The sequence below is a fragment of the Mustelus asterias genome, chromosome 9 (assembly GCF_964213995.1).
Source record: "Mustelus asterias chromosome 9, sMusAst1.hap1.1, whole genome shotgun sequence".
Classification (NCBI taxonomy): Eukaryota; Metazoa; Chordata; class Chondrichthyes; order Carcharhiniformes; family Triakidae; genus Mustelus; species Mustelus asterias.
The window spans coordinates 131,972,327-131,992,436 of record NC_135809.1 but is presented as its reverse complement, the minus strand read 5'-3'; the positions used below and the strand labels follow the sequence as shown (position 1 = coordinate 131,992,436).

The 20,110-nt window shown below is 47.1% G+C and overlaps 1 protein-coding gene across 1 annotated transcript in view; it reads left to right on the top strand.

The window, feature by feature from the left end:
• The window catches only part of LOC144499290 (low-density lipoprotein receptor-related protein 4-like), a 230,616-nt gene that overhangs the window by 191,517 nt on the left and 18,989 nt on the right, over positions 1-20,110 (top strand). The window contains exons 32-37 of the mRNA XM_078221406.1: positions 351-495; positions 1,742-1,855; positions 4,190-4,304; positions 7,705-7,775; positions 12,400-12,487; positions 17,032-17,173. Coding sequence (XP_078077532.1) covers positions 351-495; positions 1,742-1,855; positions 4,190-4,304; positions 7,705-7,775; positions 12,400-12,487; positions 17,032-17,173 — 675 coding nt within the window. The remainder of the gene's footprint in view (positions 1-350; positions 496-1,741; positions 1,856-4,189; positions 4,305-7,704; positions 7,776-12,399; positions 12,488-17,031; positions 17,174-20,110) is intronic.

The following is a 20,110-nucleotide window of genomic DNA, read 5'->3' as shown; positions in this document are numbered from 1 at the left end:
CCACGCTCAAGCGAGACTGGAAAATCCTGCCCGAGGTTCACGGACATTTCCATTGTCCGCCCCTCGGCGCTCCGATTCCGTGGTGGGCGGGGCGGTAGAATTCCGGATGTATTTATGTATTTCCAATACAAACTGAGTGCTTATATAAAGGGGTGTGGTGAGTGGGGCGGGTTGGCGCCAGTAGGAATGACGCAGTCTGGCTTGATCAGTTCTCCAGCTCTGAGCATGAGCTCCTGGAAATGTTCGATTATAAGAGAGCTTTTTGTTGACCCACATAAACTTCAATTCTATCGCTATAAATCACCTGCATTTCTCCATTTGAAAACTGAAATCATTATTTTCACAATTAGCACGATCGCTGGATTTACTGGACCGACTGGCAAACAAAATCAGTGCAGCGTGTGGACAAGTACACGGGCCGGAACAAGGAAACCATCCTCGCTAATGTGGAGGGACTGATGGACATCATTGTGGTCTCCCCACAAAGACAAACAGGTAGAGAAAGAGGAAGAATGGACAACAAACGGTGCGGCATGGTGGCACAGTGGTTAGCACTGCTGCCTCACAGCACCAGGGACTCGGGTTCGATTCCCAGCTTGGGTCACTGTCTGTGCAGAGTCTGCATGGGTCTCCTCCGGGTGCTCCAGTTTTCTCCCACAGTCCGGAAGACGTGCTGGTTAGGGTGCACTGACTATGCTAAATTCTCCCTCAGTGAACTCGAACAGGCGCCAGAGTGTAGCGACTAGGGGATTTTCATAGTAACTTCATTGCAGTGGTAATGTCAGCCTACATGTGGCAATAATAAATAAATAAACTAAACAATATTGGGCAGTAATTTCTTGTGTCAGGTCGCTTAATGGATACCTGAGTGAACAGCTCAGCAACTGCACATCCTTTCGATTAATCAGACTGAAGGATGAAGAAATTCAGAATATAAAGTTCAAAGTTATACAAGCGAGTATAGCAGAACAACAATTATTGGATCATTAACTTCACAGAATCACTGAATAATACAGTGCAGAAGAGGCCCTTCGGCCCATCGAGTCTGTACTGACACATGAAAGGCCATGACCTGTCCACCTAACCCCACTTGCCAGCACTTGGCCCATAGTCTTGAATGTTATGGCGTGCCAAGTACTCATCCAGGTACTTTTTAAAGGGTGTGAGGCATCCCACCTCCACCACCCTCCCAGGCAGCGCATTCCAGACTGTCACCACCCTCTGGTGGAAAGACTTTCCTCAAATTCCCCCTAAACCTCCCACCCCTCACTTTTAACTTGTGTCCCCTCGTAACTGACTCTTCAACTAAGGGGAACAGCTGCTCCCTGTCCACCCTGTCCATGCCCCTCATAATCTCAAACACGTCAATCAGGTCGCCCCTCAGTCTTCTCTGCTCCAATGAAAACAACCCAAGCCTATCCAACCTCTCTTCATAACTTAAATGTTCCATCCCAGGCAGCATCCTGGTGAATCTCCTCTCCATCCCCTCCAGTGCAATCACATCCTTCCGATAATGTGGTGACCAGAACTGCACACAGTACTCCAGCTGTGGCCTCACAAAGTTCTATCTAACTCCTAAATAAATTGATCAAATTAATAAATAATTGAATAAATAATTGAATAGATTAATAGCTTCCATTAATTTTCTGGTTGTTGCTACATTGCGAGATGCTGCTGCTGTAAAGGACTGACTGTTACAAATAAATCCAAAGGTTACTTTCAACGATTGAATTTGTTTCAGGTACCAACTCGTGTGGAGTCAATAATGGAGGATGCACACACCTTTGCTTTGCCAGGGCAGCAGACTTTGTGTGCGCGTGTCCTGATGAGCCAGATGGGCGGCTGTGCTCAGTGGGTGAGTAACAATCTTAAAGCCGTAAACTAGAAAAATAACTCCTCAATTGCTGCGGCAGAAAGCATTGACAGAAATAACACTGACAGGGTAAGACTCTGAATGTTCCCGATGGTGGGGGAGTCCAGAACTGGGTGTCATAGTTTGAGGTTACTGGTGAACCTCCACTGTACTTGCTCGATGGCAAACGTGGCCACCTAAGGAGGGATTAGGGACAGATGCCCAAAAACGTGGTCAGGGAGGAATCAAAAGAACAGAAGTGGAGAGATTTACTGAGGAGATTCCCAGGCCGATTCCCGGGATGGCAGGTCTGTCATATGAGGAGAGACTAAGTCGGTTATGATTATATTCACTGGAGTTTAGAAGAGTGAGAGGGGATCTCATAGAAACTTATAAAATTCTAACAGGGTTAGACAGGGTAGATTCAGAAAGAATGTTCCCGATGGTGGGGGGAGTCCAGAACTCGGGGTCATAGTTTGAGGATAAGGGGTAAACCTTTTAGAACTGAGGTGAGGAGAAATTTCTTCACCCAGAGAGTGGTGAATGTGTGGAATTCACTGCCACAGAACATAGTTGAGGCCAAAACATTGTCTGATTTCATGAAGAAATTAGATATAGGTCTTGGGGGTTAAAGGGATCACAGGATTTGGGGGGGAAGGGGGGATCAGGATATTGAATTTGATGATCAGCCATGATCAAAATGAATGGCAGAGCAAGCTCGAAGGGCTGAATGGCCTCCTCCTGCTTCTAGTTTCTATGTTTATAAATATCTGTGCAAAAGGCTTTCCGGAATCAGTGGAACATTTCAGGCACGAATAATAGAACATAGAACAGTACAGCACAGAACAGGCCCTTTGGCCCACGATGTTGTGCCGAGCTTTATCTGAAACCATGATCAAGCTATCCCACTCCCTATCATCCTGGTGTGCTCCATGTGCCTATCCAATAACCGCTTAAATGTTCCTAAAGTGTCTGACTTCACTATCACTGCAGGCAGTCCATTCCACACCCCAACCACTCTCTGCGTAAAGAACCTACCTCTGATATCCTTCCTGTATCTCCCACCACGAACCCTATAGTTATGCCCCCTTGTAATAGCTCCATCCACCCGAGGAAATAGTCTTTGAGATGCATTCTTCTTAATATATACTTAAAGGAATGAGTTTGAAATGAAAAAAGGAACTAAATTTTGTGCCGATTCAGAAGGATTATTCTTTTAGAATGTCACCATGGTTTGTTGCACAATTATCCTCATTCTTCCCAATTCTGTCCAACTATTGTGTCATTTTGTGTTCATGGACTGCTTCAGTTAATCATTAAAAAGCTCTTGTCACTCTTGTCCATGCGCTGCTGTTTATCTGTTAGCAGATGGAAAGAGTCAGATTTTTTAAAAAGTACTTTCACTCTGGTTTTGTTGTATTTCGTTTCCATAGTTGTCCAGAGAGATGTTTTTTCTTGATTACCTGGTGGCCATGTGACTGAAATATTTATTGAATCTTTTCCCTGGCAGTCTACAAATTGTGCATCCATTTTTCTCCTCAAAAACATTGGCTGGAATTTTCCCATTGGAAAGCGGAAGTTGGGATTAATCCCGACCTTGTGATTCTGCCTCTGTCCTGGCAGTGCCAGTGGGCAGGATTTTCATCTCCTGGAGGGTGAGATAACCTGGAAGTGGGGATGGAGGAGGGCCTTTGCCAAAGTCAGTCTTAAGGGCCAATCTTGAAACTCAAATATCAGTCCAATTCTTCATTGCCATCAGTGGCTCCTCCAAACCTGCAGATCAGTGTAGAACACCAATGGGGAGCTGGTTAGATCCTCTCTTGTTGGAGATGATGGCACTTTTGAGGCACAGATGTTACTTGCCACTTGTCAGCCCAAGTCTGGATATTGTCCAGATCTTGCAGTCCTTGGACATGGACTGATTCAGTGTCTGAGGAGTCGCGAATGTTTTTGAGCATTGTGCAATCATCTGTGAATGCCCCCACTTCTGACCTCATGATGGAAGGAAGGCCATTGATGAAGCAGCTGAAGATGTTTGGGCCTAGGACACTAACCTGAGAGACTCCTTCAGTGATGTCCTGGAGCTGAGATGATTGGTCTTCAACCACCACGACCATCTTTCTTTGTGCTGGGTGTGACTCCAATCAATGGAGAGTTTTCCCCAATTCCCATTGGCTCCAGTTGTACTAGTGTTCTTCACGTAAGCAACCCAACTCATTGCCATTCTCCTATTTATTCCCCATGCCCATTAATATGGACTGTATTGGTGCTCCTGTGGTTAAAGGTGGTGTGACGCTATTTAAACATAATGATTAATCAATGAACAATTCTTTGCAGTTCCCGGATATATGCCCCCATTTCCAGAAACCACCAGCTCCAATGAGAAAGCTGACAAAAGCGTTGATTCTTTCCCCGCAAAGCCCACGGATTCTGTGGAGAATACCAGCGATAAGTAAGTGTGCAGATTGTAACCATTTGTTGCACTATGCCTCCAGCGAGATGGTTCTGTTTTTATTCCAGTTTATTCAAGGGTAAATTCTGAAGGCCACCAACACTCAGATTGCCTCCACTCTGGACACTAACATTGTAATTTGTGAAGTAGATTACAGCAGAAACACTCTGATCTTCCAGTTGACAGTTCATAGAATCCCAACAGTGCAGAAGAAGACCATTCGGCCCATTGAGCCTGGACTGACCACAGTCCCACACAGGTCCTATCCCCGTAACCCCACATGTTTACCCTGCTAATCCCCCTGACACTAAGTGATAATTTAGCATCGCCAATGCACCTAACCTGTACATCTTTGGACTGTGGGAGGAAACTGGAGCGCCCGGAGGAAACCCACGCAGACACGGGGAGAATGTGCAAACTCCACACAGACAGTGACCCAAGCCAGGAATCGAATCCAGGTCCCTGGCGCTGTGAGGCAGCAGTGTTAATTGCCACTGTGCCACCAATGACCAAGCCACCTAACTTGCACATCTTTGGACTGTGGGAGGAAACCGGAGCACCCAGACGAAACCCACACAGACACGAGGAAAATATATAGATAGCACACAGACAGTGACCCAAGCCAGGAATCGAACCCCGGTCCCTGGCGCTGTGAGGCAGCAGCGCTAACCACTGTGGCACCCTGGCAAATGGGGCAATAAATGAATTTAATTGAATTCACTTTCTGTTATGGCGAGGGGAGCTCAGTTGTAGCTTTTGAGCTTCAGGTAGTTGATGCAGCCAAATACTAAGACTTGCTGCCTACAGAATGGCAGGAAATTGAAATGAAACCCAACAAACGCCATTTGGAAATGAGAATCAAGTATTGTGCTGGTTTACGTTGGTGATTTAGCTCCAAATGCTCATGTGAATGTAACACTCTGAAAATTCACTTCAGGTCTAGAGATTGAAGAGACTGGCTGGCACGGTGGCACAGTGGTTAGCACTGCTGCCTCACAGCGCCAGGGACCCGGGTTCGATTCCCGGCTTGGGTCACTGTCTGTGTGGAGTCTGCACGTTCTCCCCGTGTCTGCGTGGGTTTCCTCCGGGTGCTCCGGTTTCCTCCCACAATCCAAAGATGTGCAGGTTAGGTGGATTGGCCGTGCTAAATTGCCCCTTTGTGTCCCAGGATGTGTAGGTTAGGGGGATTAGCTGGGTAAATATGTGGAGTTACGGGCATTTGGCCTGGGTAAGATGCTCTGTTGGAGACTCAATGGGCCGAATAGCCTCCTTCTCCACTGTAGGGATTCTCTGCGTTCCAACGCTGTGATTTTTGTCAGTGGACTTGTTACAGTGACTCTGGAACCTGTTCAAACAAAGGCAAAAAAGTTGTTTTCTCCTTATCGTTATGGTGCTGAGAGCTGAGAGGTGAATGGGCCATAACTCCTAACATATGAGAGATATTACAAATCTTATTGCCATCTGTGGATTCTGCATTATTATCACAGCCAATATCGTTCTTACTGTCAACACCAATTGGGAACTTCTTTGCCGTTGGATACAGATTTATGTTTGGCAGTGCAGTGGAGTATACACTATGTATGTATACTATCATTTATATGTATCTCTGTCTGGCATCCACTGAGAACACTGTTAGTGAGGTCTCGAGCACCAGAGTGGAACGGAATGTCTCCCGGCAGTGCTGGAAGCATTTCTTTCCTCAAAAGTAATTCAGCAAAATTATTGAAAACACCACAAATCTGACGCGAATCCCAGACCCGATAATAGAATCTGTTGTTTTATGTCACATCAGAAATTGAAATAGTGCAACAACACTCACTAATAATAGTGACATTGCGCTAAGGCTCACGCAATAGCTGCAAGTGTAGGAGTGTTTATCACATCATGGGATGGCAGACAATCTCTGGCTAACAGTACACTGAAAACCAGCTCTGTCCTCAAGGGGAATTAAATTATATTTTCATCTGATAAATTATCTGAAAGCTGCAGATATCACAGACGCTATTTACACCTTTGTGACTCAAAGCTGAAATGTTGCACATTGTGATCTTAATAATTACCTTGAGTTTCAGGAATCCGAGACCATTAAAGGGAGATGTCAGATTATAATCAGAACTTTCAAGTAGTGTGACACAATTTTGCCTGGAGTCTGGTTGTGCTCTCTCCCACTGACTCCATTTGTGAGCAAATGCGAACAAGCCCAGGTTGCTATTTAAATGGAGAGAGACTGCGGCAAGCTGCCGTACAGAGGGATCTGGGTGTCCTTGTATATGAATCACAAAGAGTCAGTGTGCAAGTACAGCAAGTGATTAGGAAGGAAATTGGAATATTGGCCTTTATTGCAAAGGGGATGGAATATGAAAATAGATAAGTCTTGTTACAACTGTACAGGGCATTGATGATAGCGTAGCTAAGACTACTGTGCGGTTTTGGTCAACATATTTAAGGAGGAACATACTTACATTAGAAACAGCTCAGAGGCTTATCTTATGAAGGAAAAGTCAAGCACGTTCTTAAACTGGAGAGAGTGCAGGAGAGATTTACAAGGATGTTGCCAGGACTTAAGGGACTGAGTTATAGGGAGAGATTGACAGGCTAGGACTTTTGTCTTTGGAGCGTAGAAGACTGAGGGGTGATCTTATCGAGGTGTGTAAGATCATGAGAGGCACAGATAGGGTGAATGCACTCAGTCTTTTTCCCAGTTGGGGAATCAAAAACTAGAGGGCACAAGTTTAAGTTTAGAGGGGAAAGAATTAATGGGAACCTGAAGAGCAACTTTCTTTACCCAGAGGGTGGTACGTGTGTGGAATGAGCTGCTGGAGGAAGTGGTTGAGGCAGGGACATTGACAACATTTAAAAGGCATCTGGACAGATACATGGATAGGAAAGGTTTAGAGGGATATGGGCCAAGTGCAGGCAAATGGGGTTAGCTTAGATGGGCATTTTGGTCGGCATGGACCAGTTTGGGCCGAAGGGCCTGTCTCCATGTCACACTTTGAACAGGGGGAGGGATTGAAACATTGAAGAGAGAGGATTCATGGCTGTTAACTATTTGAGTAAGGAGTCTAACAACACCAGGTTAAAGTCCAACAGGTTTATTTGGTAGCAAACGCCACTCTCAGTTTGGTAACAAACTATTTGAGTGCAGCATTTGCATGGTAATTGCCAGGAGTGTGTTGCATTGTTGTGAATGTATGGAAATGTTACTTTAATATTTGAAAAGCTTGTGTAACAATCCTTGTTGAATGACTCATCACCCATTCAATCATTCAAATCAATTATTAAATAATCTGCATCTGGAACCTTTGTTGGTGCCGATTCTAAGTATTGAATCGCTCAGTGGTTATGTTGCTGAATGTAAATTTTATGTAAGTTGCTAAATACAATGTCTTGTCTCCAGCTGTTCTCAGGAAGATGCAAGTCAAGGTCTCTGTGAGAAGAATGTGAACCAGGTGTTGCCTGCAATAAATGGTGCGTTTCATTCACATTCAAAGTTAAAGTTTATTTATCAGTGGCACAAGTAGGTTTACATTAACACTGCAATGACGTTACTGTGAAAATCCCCTAGTCTCCACACTCCGGCTCCTGTTTGGGTACACTGAGGGAGAATTTAGCGCGGCCAATACACCTAACCAGCACGTCTTTCAGACTGTGGGAGGAAACCGGAGCACCCGGAGGAAACCCACACAGACACGGGGAATGTGCAAACTCCACAGACAGTGACCCAAGCCAGGAATTGAACCCGGCCCCCTGGCGCTGTGAGGCAGCAGTGCTAACCAAGATCTTCTGCGTTACACAGTGATCAGTTCCCACGTCACTTATTTGCACTCACTCTGGGCGATGGACATTATTTATTGTCTATCCTTAGTTATCCTCGAGAAGCTGCTGGCGAATCCTCTTGAACTGCTACAGCCCGCATGCTGAGAGTAAGGAGTCACGGTGAAGGAACAGCAGCTGTATTTACAAAGCACCTGTACAATGCCCCAAAATACCTCACGCAAGCAAATCAAATTCCACACTGAGCCATATAGGAGCAGGAGAAGGCCATTCAGCCCGTCAAGCCTGCTCCACCATTCAATTGGATCACAATTAATTATCTACCTCAATGCCACTTTCCCGCACTACCTCCATATCCCTCGATGTCAGTCTCCAGGAATCGAGTTCTGACTTGAACATGCTCAATGATTGAGCTTCGACAGCACCCTGGGGTAGAGAATTCCAAAGATTCACCGCCCTCTGACTGAAGAATCCGGGTTCAATTCCAGCCTCAGGTCTGTGTGGAGTTTGCACGCTCTCCCCGTGTCTGCGCGAGTTTCCTCCGGGCGCTCCGGTTTCAAAGAACAAAGAAAATTACAGCACAGGAACAGGCCCTTCGGCCCTCCAAGCCTGCACCGACCATGCTGCCCAATTAAACTAAAACCCCCTACCCTTCCAGGGACCATATCCCTCCATTCCCATCCTATTCATGTTTTTGTCAAGACACCCCTTAAAAGTCACTATCGTATCTGCTTCCACTGCCTCACTTTCCTCCCACAGTCAAAAGATGTATTGGTTTGGTGGATTGGCCATGCTAATGTCAGGGGGACTAGAAGGGTAAATAAGTGGGGTTATGGGGACAGGGCCTGGGTGAGATTGTTGTCGGTGCAGGCTCGATGGGCCGAATAGTCTCCTTCTGCACTGCAGGGATTCTATGATGCTATTTATCTCAGTCTTAAATGATCCTCCCCTTATCCTGAAACTGTGTCCCTGGTTCTAGACTCACCAGCCAGGGGAAACATCCTGTCCACATCCACCATGTCACACACTGTCAGAATTCTGTAAGTTTCAATGAGATCACTCTCATTCTTCGAAACTCCATGTGCCAATGTGCCGCCCCGTAACTCTACAGATTACAGACCCAGTTTCCTCAATCTCTCCTCATAAACTAATCCCGCCATCCCCAGGAATGGATCTGGTGAACCTCCACTGCACTCTCTCGATGGCAAACATGGCCATGTAAGGAGGGATGAGGGACAGGTGACCAAAAACTTGGGCAAGGAGGAATCAGAAAAGCAGAAGTGGAGAGATTTACAGCAGGGATTCCCAGGCTGATTCCCGGGATTGCAGGTCTGTCATATCAGGAGAGACTAAGTTGGTTAGGATCATATTCACTAGAGTTTAAGAGAGTGAGAGGGGATCTCACTTCTAAAATTCTAACAGGTTAGACAAGGTAGATTCAGAAAGAATGTTCCCGATGGTGGGGGAGTCCAAGACTAGGGGTCATAGTTTGAGGATAAGGGGTAAACCTTTCAGAGCTGAGGTGGGGAGAAATTTCTTCACCCAGAGAGTGATGAATTTGTGGAATTCACTCCCACAGAAAGTAGTTGAGGCCAAAACGTTGTCTGATTTCAAGATGGAATTAGATATAGCTCTTGGGGCTAAAGGGATCAAGGGATATGGGGGGGAAGGTGGGATGAGGGTATTGAATTCGATGATCAGCCATGATCAGAATGAACGGCAGAGCAGGCTCGAAGGGCTTCTAGTTTCTATGTTTCTAAGGGACTGGGCAGTTAAAGGTACGGCTGCCACTAGTGAAGGCTGATATATATGTCCAAGTTGGGATAGTGAGAGATTCGGAGTGAAATGTACAGGTGATGGTGTTCCCATGTACCTGCTGCTGTTACTCTAATGGAACTTGCAGGTTTGGGAGTTGCTGGTGTAGAAATCTGGGTCCGTTACTATAGAACACCCCGTAGATAGTACAGTGCTTGGATGTACATCAGGAGTGAATTTTTAAGGTATCACATGAGCTTTACTTTAAACTATTGAAGCCCTTACCATTTAAAATCCACATTCTCGATTTTGAAGGAGTCAGTGAAAGGTGGATTGAGTTTTTGCTCCTTTCATTGGCAGCATTAACAACTTAAAGCACCACCCAAACCCTCTGCCCACCCACTCCCGTGGAGAACAGTGCTAAGACTGCCCTGTGACCTGCCCAAGTGGTGCGTGAGCTAGCTTTGCAAAAAATTAATTTGTTCAGCGTCTGCTAACTCAGCCAGGCCACTAGATGGAGCACTTTACCACCGGAAAACAAGGGGAAGAATTTCCCTGGGAGAAGTAGCGGCACAGTAAGAGTTTTAACAACACCAGGTTAAAGTCCAACAGGTTTATTTGGTAGCAAATACCATTAGCTTTCGGAGCACTGCTCCTTCATCAGATGGAGTGGAAATCTGCTCTCAAATAGGGCATACAGAGACACAAAATCAAGTTACAGAATTCCCGGGATCATTCTCATGAACCTTCCCGAGAGAGGCCGAGCTTTATGCGCTCACACTTACAACCAGCCTGAAACTGTGTACACAGGCAGAGAAAACTAAACGATCAGAGCGCCAATATCCAGTGTTTCACTTTAAAGTTTAAACAGCTGTCAGCGACACAGCTGAGGTTCTTGAATCAACGTCAAACAATGGCCTATCTGCGGTCACAAACATTTTGCATCATTTCCATACAGCAACTGGTCTCTTGGGCTGAGTTTTACTCTCCCCCCCACACCCCCACCACACCCCCCCCCCCCCCCCCCCCCACCACACCCCCCACCACAAAGGGGGCGGAAGGGTTGGGCACGTAAAATACGAGGGGTGGACGGCCTACCGTCCTCTCATTCACCCCCAGGGGTGTCCTCCCGGAACGCAGCCAACAAGCAGCTGCCGGGGCCAGAACGGCGTTGGCCATTTTTAAACATAAATGTTTAAGAAAACAGGATGGGACACATTCCTTTGGGGGAATGCCCTGTGTACACCAGGGGCACATTGCTACCCCCACCACCACAATAAAGCTTTAAAAGATTTACCCCCCCATTGTTTCTCAACACCTGGTTTCCGGAAGCAGCTCCCCTCACACCCCCTCGTGAGGCCACCCGCTCCCTGCTGACTTACCTGGCTCCGGCATCCATCTTCTCTTCCCCCCTACTTCAGGCCTTTAATTCCAGGCCATTGTAAAAAGAGACGCGCTGAATAACAGCATGATTTGTGAGGCTTCGCATCACCATTGAAAAAGGCGAGAGTGATTCTGATAACGGCGGAGAGAATGAGAAAGGATCAAGATAAAATTCACAAATATTTTTTTATTTTAGTTCTGAGATTATTCTCCCTTTTCTGGAGAGAAGGGGTAGCAGCGAGGGTTATATTTGCTATTCAACTATCCCAGGTGGGTGTGAGGAGGAAAGGAGCCCGAGAGGGAGTGGTGAATCTGTGGAACTCTTTGCCGCAGAAGGCTGTGGAGGCCAGGTCATTGAATGTCTTTAAGACAGAGATAGATAGGATCTTGATTGATAAGGGGGTCAGGGGTTATGGGGAAAAGACAGGAGAATGGGGATGAGAAAAATATCAGCCATGATTGGGCGGCACGGTGGCACAGCGGTTCGCACCGTTCCCTCACAGCACCAGGGACCCGGGTTTGATTCCCGGCTTTGGTCACTGTCTGTGTAGAGTTTGCACATTCTCCCCGTGTCTGCGTGGGTTTCCTCCGGGTGCTCCAGTTTCCTCCCACAGTCCAAAGGTGTGCGGGTTATGTGGATTGGCGATGCTAAATTGCCCCTTAGTGTCAGGGGGACTAGCAGAGTAAATACATGCGGTTATGGGGATAGGGTCTGGGCGGGATTGTGGTCGGTGCAGACTCGATGGGCCGAATGACCTCCTTCTGCACTGTAGGGATTCTATGATTCAATTGAATGGCAGAGCAGACTCGATGGGCCGAGTGACCTCATTCTGCTTTTATGGTCTTATGACACCAGTTTTCTGCCTCTGTCTTTCTGAAGATGCGTAAGAGGAGCTCAGGGAATGGGATTTTCCGGCCGCACTCACTCCAAGGCTGGAAAATCCCGCCAGAGGTCAACGAACCTTTGCATGGACTGTGTCCCGCCCACTACGATTCACGTGGCAGGGGGGACGGGAAAATTCTGCCCAGGATATCCGTCTTCCCATCTCCTTGAAAAACAGCTTGCTTCCACTTTTCCCTGGAACTCGTCCTGGCAGGTTCAGGAGCAGTGGGCTGGATCAGTTAGGGTTGAGTATTATCTTTCATTGTAACTGACGGACTGACCTTGGCACTGTTGCAGGTGAAGGATTGCACATAAGTTACATCATTGGAGCCATCCTGTCGATACTGGCGATCCTGATTCTCATCGCTGCTGTCATTATCTACAGGTATCGGATGTGTAAATCATTCTTTAGAACATCCTAAAATTCCTCTTAACTTTACAGGCAACGTGTACCAGAGGTCCTGCAAAAGAATGAGTATGGATATTAAAAAAGGGTTTGGATTGGCGGAGAAAGGTCACTGTCTAAAGTTGTTGAACTCAGTGTTGACCCTGAGGGTCCTGGGATGGCACGGTGGCACAGTGGTTAGCACTGCTGCCTCACAGCGCCAGGGACCCAGGTTCGATTCCTGGCTTGGGTCGCTGTCTGTGCGGAGTCAGCACGTTCTCCCCATGTCTGCGTGGGTTTCCTCCGGGTGCTCCGGTTTCCTCCCGCAGTCCAAAGATGTGCGGATTATGTGGATTGGCCATGCTAAATTGCTCCCTAGTGTCAGAGGGACTAGCTAGGGTAAATGCATGGGGTTACGGGGATAGGGCCTGGGTGGGATTGTGGTCAGTGCAAACTTCTGTACTGTAGGGATTCTATGATCCTAAGGTTGTAATGTACCTAATTAGAAGCTGAGCTGCTGCTCCTCCGGTTTACATTGGGCATCACTGTAAAATTGCAACAGGCCAAGGATGGGCATTTGGGCATGAGAGCAAGATGCTGAGTTAAAATAACAAGCAACAGGAAGGTTGGGGTCATGCTTGTGTGCTCAGTGAAGGTGTTTCACAAAGCGTCTGCGTTTAGTCTCCCCAATAAGAAGTCTCACAACACCAGGTTAAAGTCCAACAGGTTTATTTAGGATCACGAGCTTTCGGAGAACTGCTCCTTCATAAGGTGAGTGAAAAGGTAGATTTCACAAACATGGCATCTTTGTCTATATATGCCGTGTTTGTGAAACCTACCAAATAAACCTGTTGGACTTTAACCTAGTGTTGTGAGACTTCTTACTGTGCCCACCCCAGTCCAACGCTGGCATCTCCACGTCATAGTCTCCCCAATGTAGAGGACACCTCACTGGGAGCAGCAAATACAGTGAACTGTGTTGAAGAAGGTGCAAGTGAAATGTTGCTTCACCTGAAAGGAGTGTTTTGGGCCTTGAATGGTGAGCAGGGAGGAGGTAAAGGGGCAGGTGTTGCACCTTCTGTGATTGCATGGGAAGAGGATGAGGAGCTGTGAGTGATAGATGAGTGGGCCAGGGTGTCACGGAGGGAGTGGTCCCTGTGAAATACTGATGTGGGTGGTGAGGGAAAGATCTGCTTCATGGTGGCATCATGCTCGAGTTGGCGCAAATGGCAGAAGATGATCTTTTGAATGCAGAGGCTGGTGGGGTGAAAAGTGGGACAAGGGAAATCCTGTCATGGTTCCAGCATCCACAGTATTTTGCTAATTTCAGAGTTTGACAGAACCGGTTGCTGGTTATACATATATAACAGTATTCTTGTGTAATAAGGGCAGCCAATGATATGATTAATGAACTGTAAGCAGCTCTGCATTTTGCAAATGCAGCCCTTTTGACTTTCAAATGCCTGATGGTCAGTGTGACTCTTTCATTGGCCGTCTGCACCTGCCCCTCACCCTGCACCTGGGCAGAAGATGGCATTGAGAGTGACACTTGGTGGAGATTGGGATTGGCACTTCACCAACAGGACAGGAGTGGAATTGGGGGTTCAAAGCAGGATTGGCATTTTCAAGAGTGTGGAGAGCAGCCGGCCATGTGATAATTGGGTGACGTCACAGAGAGGACAACAGCAAAGGGTAACGAGGGATGGGCAATAAGAGCTGGCCAGCTGGTGATGCCCATGTCTCATGAATGAATTTTTAAAAAAGCAAAGTGATCATTGCAAACCGGTTACTTTGGTGATTTAAAGTTAACGTTATTTCAGCTTCAGATGATGAAATGATTTATTGCAAATGGAGCGCAGTGTTTCTGGTTTGGATAGTCCCTAAGCGCGGAATGTTCTTTTTAAAATTCATTTGTGGGACATGGGCGTCGCTGGCTGGCCAGCATTTATTGCCCATCCCTAGTTGCCCCTTGAGAAGGTGGTGGTGAGCTGCCTTCTTGAATCACTGCAGTCCACATGCTGTGGGTTGACCCACAATGCCATTAGGGAGGGAATTCCAGGATTTTGACCCAGCGACTGTGAAGGAACGGCCGATATATTTCCAAGTCAGGACGGTGAGTGGCTTGGAGGAGAACTTGCAGGTGGTGGTGTTCCCATGTATCTTCTGCCCTTGTCCTTCGAGATGGAAGTGGTCGTGGGTTTGGAAGGTGCTGTCTAAGGATCTTTGGTGAATTGCTGCAGTGCATCTTGTAGATAGTACACACTGCTGCTACTGAGCGTCGGCGGTGGAGGGAGTGGATGTTTGTAGACATCAGTAGATTCTATTTTTGGATAGTGCAGAGTGGGAGTGAAATCTTCAGTAAAAATATTGGGTTAAAAGTAAATTCATGTCATTTTGCTCAGTATGGACCCGCTGTCTTCCTGTCAGGGATGATTGAAATGATGGAACCAGTGAGAGAAATGGGCAGATTGGGATTGGAGGGCAGTTACAGAGGCTGTTTCAGGTATTGGGTGAACAGAGCTATTTGTAGCAAGTGGCTCCAGAAATACTTTGGGGATTTTCCGGACGTCAGAAGGAGCTGGAAGCTGTCTCGAGGGCAAATTGTAAAATTGGTGCACCCATCCCGAGGCTTTTCTGTCCATTGTAGCAGCAGGCCGGTGATCGGGGGCGGGGATACAGAATTCCACAATGTGTTCTCCCAGTGTAGGGCAGGAATATCAAAACAGAAACTCCCCCTGAGGTTTTCTATGTGGGCGCCGGAAGTGGGACTTTGCCTTTTGGGTCGGGACCTCGATCTTGGCTCAAGGTGCAGATCCCAACTTGGCACTTGTGTCGGCTCCAGTCACCCGATGGTGACGTTGGCAGAATTGACCAGCTAGAGGACAGAAGGTGCGCTCTCCATCCAAATTAAGGACAGCAGGCAAGCTCTGGAAGCTGTAGGACCAATAGAAGCCCCCCCGCCCCGCCCCCCGAGTATGGAAGGAGCTGCGGCCTCCATCTTGAGGCGTCCCTTCAGCAACTTTTGAAATGTTGGAAAATGGCCAAACTGCTGGGCCAGCATTGTGGAGGGAGACCCTCTCTGGCCTCAACTGTAACCAGATTGGCTGGGGAGGGGTGGGGGAGGGGCTTGTAGGGGGTGAGGTGGCGAGGGGTTTTACATAGATTCCCTCAATGCAGAACAAGGCTATTTGGCCCATCGAGTCTGCACCAACTCCCCGACAGCATCTTACCCAGGTTCTCTCCCCCAACCATATCTCTGTAACCCCACACGTTTACCATGGCCAATCCACCTAACCTACACATCTTTGTACTTTGGGAGGAAACCGGAGCACCCGGAGGAGACCCACGCAGAGATGGGGAACGTGCAAATTCCACACAGTTACCCGAGGCCAGAATTGAACCCGGGTCCCTGGGGCTGAGAGTTAAGGACAGCCTGGAAAGCTGGCCTGCAAGTCTGTCACTAGGAGGATGCCCCGAGAATGCGTCTGGCCTCCTGACAGTGTGGCTGTGCCTGCAGGCTGATTGGAAAATTCCAGTCCGTATCTGACAATTGGCTTCAATTCGCCTTTAATTCAGATCAGTGGGTACCTGCCCGCCGTTAGTGGGTGCCCATTCCATCCCTCACCCAGCCTTTGGGACAATGGCTGAGGTGTCAGATGGTGCTGGCAGTGTGTGGGTGGCACAGTCACCCAGCCACCCAATGACTTGTAAATCCTTCACCTTATCCAACTTTCACATCAGATTCTTGGAGATGGGGAGGCAATGGGGAGGCAATAGTCTAGCGATAAGTGGCATTATCGCTAGACGATTAATCCACAAACTCAGCTAGGGACCCAGGTTCGAATCCCGCCACGGCAGATGGTGGAATTTGAACTCAATAAAAAATATCTGGAATTAAGAATCTACTGATGACAATGAAACCATTGTCAATTGTCGGGAAAATCTATCTGGTTCACTACTGTCCTTTAGGGAAGAAAATCTGCCATCCTTACCCAGTCTGGCCTACATGTGACTCCAGAGCCACAGCAATGTGCTTGACTCTCAACTGCCCTCTGAAATGGTCTAATAAGCCACTCAATTTAGGGGCAACTAGAGATGGGCAATAAATGCTGGCCGGCCATGTCTCATGAATGAATAAAAAAATGATGTGGAGATGCTGGCGTTGGACTGGGGTGGGCACAGTAAAAAGTCCCACAACACCTGGTTAACGTCCAACAGGTTTATTTGGAATCACGAGCTTTTGGAGCACTGCTCCTTCATCAGGTGAGTGGAGAGGTAGGTTTCACAAACACAGCATATATAGACAAAGACACAATTGCAAGATGATGGCGAGTCTTTTCAGGTAATCAAGTCTTTACCTGAAAAGACTCTCCGCTCACCTGATGAAGGGGCAGCGCTCCGAAAGCTCGTGATTCCAAATAAACCTATTGGACTTTAACCTAGTGTTGTGAGACTTCTTACTGAAAACAAGATGGATAATTTTGGGTGTAAAGATGGAATATTTTTCTGCACTGTGCAAATAACTTTCCTTTTTCCACCTTCAGACATAAGAAATCAAAGTTTAATGATCCTGTTGTGAGCAACCTAACCTACAGCAATCCATCGTATCGTACATCGACACAGGAAGTGAAAATTGAAACTGTTCAGAAGCCAGCAATATACAACCAGCTTCGCTATAAGAAGGAGGTAAACTGCAGCAACAAGAGTGTTGCTGGAATTACTGTCTTATCATCCAGCTTTTAAAAATCTATGTTGAAAATCACCACTGTTGGGGGAGTTGGAAAGAGCAAAAATGGAATGTGGATCAGGAAATAGTGATCAGTGGGGCGCCCCGAGTTGCTGTGGCAACAGGCACTTTTCCATGTAGTCTGGAGCTCTGGATGGTGATGGTGGAGGCTTCAACATTCTTTCCATCGCAGAGCTGACCAGGAATCTCTCCGGCATTGGTTTACGCTGGATGGATTTTTGCAGGTTGATAATCAACCTGTTTGGCCACATTGTGAACGCACCTTCCGTGGCCGTCAAGTCCTGGGGTGGGACTGGAACACTGACCTCCCGTTCCTGAGTCAGGGCCACTACCCACTGTGCCACCAGACCTCTCAAAATAGTGACTTGGGTGACAAGAAAGTGTCAACCAACTGGAGGGCTGCTGTAATTAAAGGGGATGTGTTCCCTGCCAATTCCTCGAGAGGTGGGGCAGGAAACAATTGGAAATTTCTGACCCCACCCACATCAGTGTTTTAGGATTCAATTCAATAACACGTTGAAGTTGGATGAGACTCATTAGGGCGGCACGGTGGCACAGTGATTAGCACTGCTGCCTCGCAGCGCCAGGAACCCGGGTTCAATTCCGGCCTTGGGTCACTGTCAGTGTGGAGTTTGTATATTCTCCGCGTGTCAGTGTGGGTTTCCTCCGGGTGCTCCGGTTTCCTCCCACAGTCCAAAGATGTGTGGGTTAGGTGAATTGGCCATGCTAAATTGCCTCTTAGTGCCAGGAGATTAGCAGGGTTAATATGTGGGGCTATGGGAATAGGGTCTGGGTGGGGTTGTGGTCGGTGGAGGCTCGATGGGCTGAATGGCCTCCTTCTGTACTGTAGGGGATTCTATGATTCTACATTATTAACAATTATGAGTGCGCTATGTCAGCTGTAGCAAATGTAACTGATGTATTTTAAGCTGTAGCATGGCAACATTTGTCCCCTTTCTAACACATATTCCTGTCTGAGTGTTTAATAACTGTGCTGAATTTGCAATGCAGATTGGCATTCTCCTGATGCGCTCATACTTGCCAACCAAGCAAACAACATCTTAGCAACTGTTTCCAAACGGCGAATACAGCCTCCAAAACCCTGGCAATCCGCCCCCACCCAGATCATAAATCAATGACTTATCAACACAAGTAGTTAGAATGGGTTTTAGCTTCTAAGTAATAAGTGTATCCAATGTTTCTTCTTTCGCGTTAGAAAGAAATCAATGAGTCCAAAAGGCTGGGAGAAAAACATGCAAATACCGATGACACAAAACTAGCAGCTTATTTTTAGCTGGGTCCAGAATGTACTTGGCTGGGAGATTCTCATGAATAACAGAGAGCTCTGATTAATTGTCAGCACTTCCATATTTCACAATTGGTCATTTTTAAAATGTCAAATAAAAAAAGGGAAAACAACCGGATATTTGACAATGAGTTTGGAAGATTCCAGATCATGGGGTTATTCCCGGCCACAGCCCAGCAGCCCAGTTCAAACAAACCACTCCACACCCGTTCCCAGCCGCTTTGGTTCTGTCTCCAGCTTTTACAGTTCATTCCGGCACGATGCACACTCTTCCACTTCAGTTCAGTTTTATATTCTCCGCCCCCCTCAAGCCCACTTCCAGCTGCTTGTCTTCTTTACCCTGTCAGTAAAACCCCTCCAGCTGCCTCTGGTCACCCCCTCCCTCATCTCCCCCCCGCTCTCCCCCCCACCGCCCCCCCCCCCCCCCCCCCCCCCGCCCACTCTGCACCTTACTGTCCCCTCTCCCATTTATACAGGCTCTTACCCTCCTCCCCTCAGTTAATCTACACTCACTCTTCATTCCCACCCCCTATTTAATGCTGGAACAAAGCTTTCCTACCCCAAAGTGTTAGCTTCCTACCCCTTTCCCACAAAACCTTTGCCCCTTATCCCCATTGCCATCCATTACCCCTTTTCCACTCATTCCCCCTTCCTACCCATTTGCCCCTCTTGCCACCCATTTGCCTCCTTTCCACCCATTCCCCCACTTTCCACCCATTTCCCCTCCCTGCTCCACCTGTTTAGTGTCACTCCTACTTTAGTGCAGTCTGATTCAGGGCATGCTGTGGGAATTCCTGTTTTTATTGGAACTCCTGTCTAATTGTGCAGTGATTGGGACTTCTTCCATTTGGAACAGTATGTGGGTTAGGGTTAGGGTTATTTACAGGGGAAAGTATCCTTGTTGTGCTCCCAGAATACCGAGTGTTATCATGATTGCTGATGTTTGTCTTCCACATAGTTGGGATAGTTCCTAGTTAGTATAAGAGTGATTTGATCCACTGGGCACTTTGGGCTTGCGGAGTGAGCCTGTGTGAATGCATTGCCCATTGTGATGATGGGCTTGTTACAGAGGAGAGACTGTTATGAACACAGACAGAACAGGTGGGATAGAATGAGCATCAGGAATGTGAAAATAAAGATTAGGAGAACATAAGAAAAAAGTAACTGTCTCTCCGCTGTCTGATAGCAATATGTCAACATGAATCCTTATTACAACTGACTATTTGTAAACATCCATCATTGGCTGAAAATATACCCAATAGGATAGAACATTGGCCGGAAGTGAAAATGTGCAAAGAATACGGCTGGTGAGTCAAAGAAGGGGAGAAGAATAAAAATCTTAATAATATAATAATATAATAAGAATAATAATTTTGTAAACCTCTATCAGGTTCCCCCTCATCCTCTGATGCTCCAATGAAAACAATCCAAGTTTGTTCAACCTTTCGTCATAGCCCATATCACACTGGGGTATCTGTGTGTGTTAGTGTACACTGGGGACTGATGTGTATCACAGTCGGTGTTGGGATATCTGTGTTAGTGTACACTGGGGACTGATGTATATCACAGT